The 9,939-nt window shown below is 30.3% G+C and overlaps 1 protein-coding gene across 1 annotated transcript; it reads right to left on the bottom strand.

The window, feature by feature from the left end:
• Positions 1-945: 945 nt before the first annotated feature.
• On the bottom strand, positions 946-8,444 carry LOC123668861 (RUS family member 1). Its single transcript, XM_045602552.1, has 9 exons — positions 8,363-8,444; positions 8,125-8,286; positions 7,864-8,002; positions 7,524-7,681; positions 6,572-6,713; positions 6,037-6,245; positions 4,981-5,237; positions 2,768-2,960; positions 946-1,222 (listed from the first exon to the last, which is right to left on the bottom strand). The coding sequence occupies exons 1-9, from the start codon at positions 8,442-8,444 to the stop codon at positions 951-953; spliced, it is 1,614 nt and encodes a 537-aa protein (XP_045458508.1). The 3' UTR covers positions 946-950.
• Between the last annotated feature and the right edge of the window lie 1,495 nt (positions 8,445-9,939).

Here is a 9,939-nt window from a genome sequence, read left to right as displayed (position 1 = left end):
TTCTTTTAAAAAAAATATCAATGTACAGTTTTGACTTTCCTACCATTTTATTATATGTATAGATAACGAAATCTACAAACTACAAAATTATGACGTAGTCTGCAAAGGGGTCATTCGTGGTACATGAATAATTTTCTAGCATTGGTATTTTAAGGCCCGACTTTTAGGTGCTTACTAAATCTAATATTTAAACACTAAGATTTTTTTTACATCTTTAAATTTTCATTAAAAGACCGTTATTTATTTTTACAGAGGTTTTATACTATTAAAAAAAACATAACAGATAATCTTTTAATTTTGGCCGTATTTATAATACAAATAAAACAAAACAATTATGGAATGTTAATTTTTAGTTTAAGAATATTAAAGCTTACAACACACGATGTACAACTAATCTAAATCATTACACTCATCTATTTCACATAAAACACGCACTACAAACATTAAACGTACTTATTATATGTATCTTAAATATTTTATTTTGCTGGCAAACAAAAAAAATCTACTTCAATTACATCGACAAGTAATATAATGGAGGTGAGGAAAAAATAGTTAAGTAAAAACGTGGTATCAAAAATTACTCAAAAGTACATAGTCATCGAATCTCGATCTAATTTAAATGGGACATCAAGACAAGCATCAGCTTTCGATTAAATCAATCATCAAAATCGAACATCCTAATGAAAAGTAATGCGGTATAATGCAGCATAAGTCGACGAAATTATAGTCACGTAAATACGCATTATTAGATATAACTCGAAAAGTATTTTACTGATTTCAATTAAATTTAAATGTGACCACATGACACGCACTACCTTTCGATTTAAATAAAAAATCATCAAAATCGGTCCACCCAGACAAAAGTTCTGAGGTAACAGACAAAAAAATATAATTCATAATACAATCGAATTCAAAACCTCCTTCTTTTTTGGAAGTCGGTTAAAAAGATATCAATCTCTTTTTATATAAGAATTGTTATCACCAGAGAAACTGCTTTTTGAGTTAACTTCTGTTTCAGAACTATCATATTCGATGTAATTTCTAAATATTTCTTCATCTATCAATGATTGTAGTTCATTTCCATTGAGCTTTTCTTTCAAAACTTTTAATGTATCCACAGAATTTGTAAATTCCATATTATTAACGGATGCTTCTTTAGTTAATTTTTCATTGCATACTCTCCATTCGTCCACCATCAACAAATGTTTACTCAAGTCCCATCCTAAAATAAAACAATTATTATTTTATACCAGAAACATTATTTTTAGGAATTTATAGTAAATAAACTCGGTTTAAAAGGATTTAAATTAGTTCCAATCTTCAGTAGAAACATTTGTGAAATTTGTTCCAAAAAATTAAACAATAGAGTATTTTTTTAAAGTGGTGAATTTCGACAGTACATTTACAAAAACAGTGCAGCGGACACTTGACTGGAGTTAAGCTCATTAAGAACAGCTTCTTGTATTATATAAAAAAAGATTCTATTTAAAGTATCAAATTACAAGTTTTAAAATAGTAAATGTACTAAAATAAAAACAAATGAACTGTTCGTATCGTTACTTGAAAAACTGAAATACATTAAAAAACAAGAAAATCATTTTTAAAAAACAACGTTCATCTCGATCTTAAAACAACCGAAGAACAAAACAATGGTGTGAAATAACATTTTAGTAAGGACGAAGAAGATTGTTAGAGAGGTCAAAGACTACGAAGTCGAACTGTATGGGCTAGATATATAATAAAACAATATAGTATTAATATTTCCTTCAATATCTTTATAGCTAGAACCTAGACCGCTTAAAAATCGACGAGTTCCATAAATATAAATTGACTATAGCCTGTTGGCGCAGTTTGTAGTGCTTTCTGTTCCGCGGGTTGCGGACTCGATTCCCGCCTGAGTCTGGGTGTAATATTTGTATGTATATATTTATATATGAAACTATTTCTATGTATATTTTATAAATAATATATATATATATATATATATATATATATATATATATATATATATATATATATATATTTAATTATATTAGTCGACTGTTACACAAGCATTAAGTTTCTTACCTTAGGAACAGGCGATCGTGTGTTATAAGATATTTATTTATTAAATTTGTCTTTTAAACTATCTCATCATCGTTAATGAAGGAAATCACCATGAATTAACCGACATATTTTAGGTCAAAATCTTACGTATTCGCAGCAATGGAGCAGCGTGGGTATTTACAAGCTGTCATAACATAGACACATGTCATTGTTGATAATATGCTTCTCTACAAAACTGGTCCATCGATTTTAAGATATATCATCGTGGGTAACCAGATAAATTTGGTATAATGCTGGCGAAATAATCATCAGTCAGTCAGTCAGTTCAGCCTCATGTATTCCACTGCTGGACATAGGCCGCCCTAAGTTCGCGCCAGACAGCCCGGTTTTCTGCAATGTGGGCTGGATGAGGAAGTAATCATCAAGTTGTATAAATATATTTCTTACCACCATGAAAAAAGATTAGAACAGGATGAACCCCATTACAAAAGTTAAACTTTTTTTTTTTACTTTTCAGCACTTTCGGTACTAGTTATAGACTTGGTTGTAAGTTGGTATAGAGAAATATAGGTTCAAACGGTAATATGTAAATCAAATCTTGTGGTGGTGAAATAAGCCAGGCGAGACTGCATACGCTACATAAGATAATAGAAATGTTTATGCATTGATGACATAATTAGTGATTAATAACCATTATTTTTCAACAAAGTAATATACAAACCGGTATGCATAAGACCTGCTCTCATATTTTTCCACTCTTTTGTTGCAATTTTATGAACGTAACGCAGTAATTCAAAAGATGGTTTATAGCTGAAGTTACTCTCTTTACTAGGGGTACGCGACCACTCCGCTGATTGTAGCGTTTTACATACTTGTGCAAAGGGTTTCACATCAGTGCTATTGCTCATTACTGGCTGAAAAAGAAATAATATTTATCAAAAGTTATTTGTATTATATAAAAAAGTACAAACACTTTCAATTTTTTAATCACCAAAAAAATAGGGTTCTTATATACAACCCATTTAAAATTTGCAATCTCTGATTCTAAATATTAAAAAGTATTTTATAATTTATATACATAAAAGAAAGAAATAGTTGAACTTGATTCCCCACCAGTTCCTTCACATTTTTTGTTGTTGTTGTCGTTTTTGGGTTAGTTTTCGTACAAACACACCAGTTTTTCAGCTTAAGAAAGTAGAAAGGCAATACTAAAATTAATTGTATCTAAATATTTTAAAACACTAAAAATGTTATTAAAAAATGACTTGTTCCAGCCTCCATCTAGAAGAACAGTTATATGTAAAATTGAATAATTAAGGCACTCTTTCGAGAATCAAAATATAGAACATTTTAAATAATAATCTTATATAAGTACTCGTATATATAGGTCCTAGAAAGAATGCATAATCCTGAAGTGCCAATAGTACGGCTATCAAGCGGTCTAATAAAAATACACAAAAAAGTGATCCAAAAATATGACGTTTTTTAAAAAAATACGTTTTTATTGACCTTAGTGTACTTTCATGTACACCACGGCCGCAAATTAATGAAATCTGTTGTGTTTTTGGTGTTATCTTTTTCCTCATAGATATACTATTAGAAATATCAATATGTGGATGATACATGTCTTCTGTCGACCCATCATGATATAAAAGAAGCAATAAAAAAACTTCAATATGATTTGGACCAACTTTCAAAATGGTCCCATGATGTTGGCCTAGTATTTATTAACAGAGAAAAAACAAAAGCCATCTATATAAGGTCAACGCAAAATAAATTCTCTGGAGACATACAAATTACTGCACATAGCCATCAATGTTTTCATAATTCATATACTGGTACCTGCAGCTGTTACACCATTGACTTTGTTAAAACTCAGCGTTACCTTGGTATTACTATAGATACTAACCTTAATTGGAAGGAACATATAAAAAATGTTTTCGACAAATTACGTGCCCTTTTAGCCAAATTAACTATAATTAGACCCACAATTCCATTCACAATACTATTAATGTTTTATAAATCTTTAGATGAATCTATTATATCCCATGGACTAAGCACCTACGGTCTTACATTTAAATCACATCTTGATAGAATCTATCATCTCCGATTACGAATTTTAAAAACAATTATACCTATATACATAAGAAATAAATACAAAAACAACTCCTTGAAATTATTTAACTACTGCAAAGTAATGTCAATACATACTAAAATAAAATATACATTATTAATAGAACAATATTTTAATTTAAACATTCAAATAAAAATGATTCACAATAAACTAACAAGAAATATTACAATCACACATTAAAAATACCTAGACAGTCATTTTTATGGAAAACGTATGCTTGAATATATATTATTCCTTTCTTAATAAATAATCTGCCATCGAATTTAAGAGAAAAACTAAAAAAAAAAAAACTACTATAAAAACATATTTATAAATTCTTTTTAGTCCAACATATTATAGAGAGAGAATGAAATGGCCGCATTTATTATTTTTATTATAGTTATTATTATTCTTTAACCACTTTATTTTTTTTCCTTCCAATTATATTCACATGTATAATCTATTATTTGTATAGCTTTATATCATATTTTTATATTAGTATATAATATCGTGTGCACTTTAGTATTATTACTTTAGAAACACAGTGCACTGTTAAACTGCTAATTATTTTTGCTGCACTGTTTATCACATAAATTGTATCTATTTTTTTTCTGTTATTAAATAAATAAAATACAGTAAAGAGTATGAGTATTTATTGTACTTTTTTGAAACAAAAAATGTCAATTTCAAGTTTTACCATGATATTTTTTAAAAAAATAATTTTGATAAACTATTAGGCGCTTTAGGATTATTCATTCTTTCTGGAACATAAGTATAAAAATTTTGTGTAACGTTAAAAATAAAATAAAAATATATCTTACCAATTCACAATCGTTTATGGCACATGTTATTATTGATAGTAGAACAGCATGGAAGTATGCACACAGTATATCATCAGTCATTAAGCTTTCTTTTAGAAATATATACATATTCCTTTCACGGGTATTCGGCCACAAAATATAGTTTTTGTCATAATATATTTCTTTAATTTCCTTTAGGTGGCTGGCTTTCATTGATGATTTTAGTGTTTGAGTCATTGATCTACCAAGTTTAATTTTAAATCCACATATTTTTAAATCTAAAAGTTGAGAAAAATTATATATAGATAAATACAGTAAACATTTTATATATTTACAAACATCAATTTTCCTAGTAGTATTAAAATTATGCAGATTTTACTAAATTCACGTTAACGTTTACAGTAACTTACACTAAAACTGAAAAACTGTTTTAAAGTTTAAAAGTTTCTTGCGCTTATTTATTAATTGCGCTAATTTATTGAAGTCTGTCGAACAACTCGACTTATTTTGATTAACCACACCAGAAGGCCATTAGATAATTGATGCTATAAGGAGTGACTGAGGTTTTTTTTACTTTATGAAGTATATATACGCAATAAGTAAGGAAATTACATTAATTATTTTTGAACACAATCTATACAGCAAAAAACGTGAATGCCAGCTAATAGTGGGCTTCATATCATAGGAACAAACAAGGTTATAATGTATACAAATAAATAAAATTGTAGTGTCTGTTTGTAATATTAAAATAACCACTTTTTACTAAATGCATATGGATGTATACACGGTACATAAACCAAAATAATTTTTTTTTACAATTTTTGTCTGTCTGTCTGTTCTGACTAATCTCTGAAACGGCTAAACCGATCTTGACGGGACTTTTACTGGCAGACAGCTAATGTAATAATGAGTAACGTAAGCTACTTTTATTTTAGAAATTTATTTATTTTGTAACTCTGCAAGGTGAATGATATATTTTTTTTAATTCTACATGGACGAAGTCGCAGGCACAGCTAGTTTTTAATATAAAACAAAAACATTTAAATTAAAAAAAATTAAAGTGTAATATGTACATACCCAACAACATTGGACCAAGTTGGTAGAATATAATTGGTTCATTCCTGTTTATCTCACAAGGACTTGGAACAATTTCCTTCTTTAAGTAAGTGTCAATTACTTGTATAAAGCGTGGTTCATTTAAAGTTCTTAAACACACTGCCCGGACCGCAAAGTAGTTAAATACAATATGCAACATTAGCATAACAATAAAAATAAATAGTGAATTTCTGAAATTAAAATGAATTCCATCATTATATAATGCACTGGCGTACTTTTCACTTACTTTATTACGAAATTCCACTAATGCCACTAAATGAACATATTTGTAAAAAAATTGTTTTCAATCTGGATTCAATAAACATTAAAGTATCATATAATGCCATTTATCTTGATTGTAATCCACCATCCCACTCTTAATATTGTAATAGTGACCTCTTAGCCTCTATTAAGTTGTAGAAAATTGCTTTTGGCATTTTATTGATTTTGGTCTGTTGAAAACATTCAAAAAACAATAAAAAATTGAAATTAAAATAAAATGAATAAGTAAACTCACCCAAAGGTAGAAATAATAAAGAGTGCAGTGAAAGAAGCTATAAGATTGACTGCAGTTTCCTGAGCAGAATCTTTTGCTGCTACATCAGCCATGTTACCTCGCACTGCATGGTGTTGTGTCATAGCTGCCCTTGTTGCACCACCTGAAATATAATAATAAGTTTAATTTTTAACCTTTAAATACTTACATAAATTAAAACCTGCTATGACAAAATTTTAATACTCATGGAAATCACACAGTCATTACAAATAGTCAATAACATTATTCACAAGATGTTTATTTGTTATACTTCAGTTTATGTAAATAATTAAATATCAACATACAAACGCTTTACTCTTAAGAGCCTCTAGTAAAATAAGATACTGTGAAGGGAATACTAAAACTGTTTAGAGAACAGACACAAAAAAGAATAATATGTACATATGGTACACCAGTTGACTTCATTGAGGTAGGGCACGGCAGAATATATCCAGCACAAAATCTGGAGCAGCCTATTTAGGTAAGTACCTGAACCGTACAGAAGATCACTGCTAAATAACACTGCTCTTAACTAGTAGGTACTGTGGCGAGTAAGATAAGGAGGTCAGGGTAGAGCCTTAACAATCATAAGGAGCTCTGGTTAGTGTACCAGCTTCTCCTACAATAGCTTTCATAGCAGTGCTAATACACAAAGCAAATGTAATATGACTTACACAGATGCAAAGCTATTTCTGTGGCAAATATGAATCGAAATGGTAGTGCCGATGAATTGGTTACATGGAAACATAAATATGTCAATCTAATAAATCTTCCACATTGGGTAAGGACCTCTTCTCTGTATAGGATCAATTGTTATCCAATATTTATAACAGCTTCGGATAGCTTTGAATGATACCAAAGCACAATGGGGCAACCCTCAAGAGCATTCATTTTAGTTATAAATAAAAAATAATAATTATAACAATAACTGTACCAGCAACTCCTACAATAGCTTTCATAACAGTGCTAACACACAAAGCAAATGTGATATAACTTTTAAACAGAGGCAAAGCTATTTCAATACACATAGCAGCATCGTTCAGTGTATCAGCATATAATCTCCATTTTTTACTATATGCATCCAAATATGTTCTGCGAATAAAATAAAACATTTTAACATGTGTATTTATTAATAGTATTCTTTTGAAAACACAGCAGTGCATTATTTTGTTTGTTGTTTGTACATTAAGAACAGGATTTTCATTTGTATCTGCAATTAAGAAAACAAAGGACATTTTGTCTTTAGTTACTCATAAATAGTAAGGAAATATTACCCATGACTATAAGCAAACAATATTTTTCCAAGGTGACCACATCCATCCTTTATAACCCATGTTATGGTAGCTGCTAATGGTGTTACAGTTGTGTCTCCAACTCCTACTCCTCTTAAAACTTCCTGCGTTGCCAGAATACCTACGATTACAACCTACACTCTTGAGTCAGATTTACTTATTTTATCTGATATTTGATTATATTATCTTCTTAGAAAAACATAAAAATCGAATTTCATCAACAGTTTAATGTTTATTACAAACCTGTAATAGTACTACAAAATGCTTGAGCTGTATCCCATATCTGGTATGCAATGTAATCCTTACTAACACTCTCAGGATAACCCTGAGGTAAAAATATTTTCGAAAAAACGCTTGCCACATCACTGTATTTTTCATTCGCGTAAACCACTACATTTGGTTGTTCTAAAATAAAAATTGGTTCGATTATTAACTGTAATTGTATGAAAATTCAATTAATGGGTATATATATTGTTCATACCTTGAGGCTTTACAAAATATCTTTCCTTGGATGAGGAACCATACTTTTCTTTTAGTAATATATCGCCATCGTGCGACTTCATTTTTCTTCTATTTGTCGGTGTAATGTGTAGGATACTTTGTGTGGTTTTGGTGGAAATAAATGATACTATATGTATTTTTAGGCTATACAATTTAAAACCAATTAAAAGGCAGAATCAAGTAAGAATTGCCGATTATCATTTGCTTAATACACATTACACACACACATATATATATACAATCAAAGAGAATATATGGTATACACAATCACCGAGTTGTCACTTGTCATTTATTGTCATTTACACGGTCTTATATACAGGTCAGGAAACTTAACTCAATTTCAAGGATGAGAGACTAGTATAGTAGATAACATGGAGCATAGTTGGTATGGTGGTGACGCTTCATTGTAATTGGTTATATTGAGTGACGTTCTTCATTATAATTGGTTATATTGAGTGACGTTCTTTATTATAATTGGTTATATTGAGTGACGTTTCATTGTAATTTGTTATATTATAAAACATAAATGGGTGACGTGCAATAGAAAAATAGACAATGCTATTCTGTCTCCGTAGTACATCACACCCAGCGATCGTTATGCCTCTGGTGGCTGTACACCATTAAGCCGACGTACCCCCACTACTGTAGTTGCACGACTTGTGGTATAAGACCGTGGTTGTAATAAATGACCCTGGTCTTATACACAGGTTGGGCAAGAGGGCGGTGGGAGTGCACTGTACCAGCGTTCTTTAGGATGAGCCGCCTCTGGCTGTGATCTTCTGCAATGTCAATGTATCAATATACATATATCTTACGAATCAAAAATAGCATGGTGTCGTCTCCTGTCAAAGAATTCATTGTAATGTGAAACTTTGAATAGGTACGAGTGCTGTAAAGGACTCACTATAGACGGCGCCACGGTCGCTTAGACCGAATATAAAATCACAAAGAGCAACACGGAGGGAAATAGCCATGGATAGGCGTTCCCCTCTGTCAAGGTATAAGGCCAAATGGCCATATGCAAACAATAAAACTAGTTGCAGCCGCTCTGATCACTAGACTAAATCTAGTTGCGCGATTGAACCAACGTCCTTCAAAAAATGCCAAATTGTTCTGTTTTTTGCTGCAAAAAAAGATCTGCCACGTCAAATTTACTAAAACATGGCGTTACCTTTCATACGTAAGTATTTTTTAATCACATTATTACTTGTATACATCTTTTAAACCTTTTTTAAACTTAAAAATTACAAATATTATCACTCGATTTGTTTACCAACACAGGCCGCTCGCCCGCATACAATATGCGGATCGGTCGAGCGACTGATCGGAGTCTATTTCCGAGAAGTCACTGTCGCCGAGCGATAGTTTTGTTACTGGTTTGTTTGTAGATGGTTATCGATAAAAACGGCAAAGGCAAAAGAGGAGACAGACATTTTTGAGATTTTGATTTATTTAAAATATTATATTACTAGCTTTTTTTAATAAACATGGTTATATAATAAAATTGCATTAAATTAAATATAATACACGTTTCATGAGTATTAATACATTTTACTA

The sequence above is a fragment of the Melitaea cinxia genome, chromosome Z, assembly GCF_905220565.1.
Source record: "Melitaea cinxia chromosome Z, ilMelCinx1.1, whole genome shotgun sequence".
In the NCBI taxonomy this organism is placed as follows: Eukaryota; Metazoa; Arthropoda; class Insecta; order Lepidoptera; family Nymphalidae; genus Melitaea; species Melitaea cinxia.
Note: the sequence above shows the minus strand (reverse complement) of the source record. Positions and strands in the feature narration are given on the sequence as shown.

Bases quoted from the DNA above. Each gene is read 5' to 3' on its own strand.
- LOC123668861 (XM_045602552.1), bottom strand. From the start codon at position 8,444: ATGAAGTCGCACGATGGCGATATATTACTAAAAGAAAAGTATGGTTCC. The intron at 8,287-8,362 runs GTATGAACAATA...TTTTTATTTTAG, and splicing joins ATATTTTGTAAAGCCTCAAG to AACAACCAAATGTAGTGGTT. The intron at 7,682-7,863 runs GTAATATTTCCT...TTTTATTCGCAG, and splicing joins TTGTTTGCTTATAGTCATGG to AACATATTTGGATGCATATA.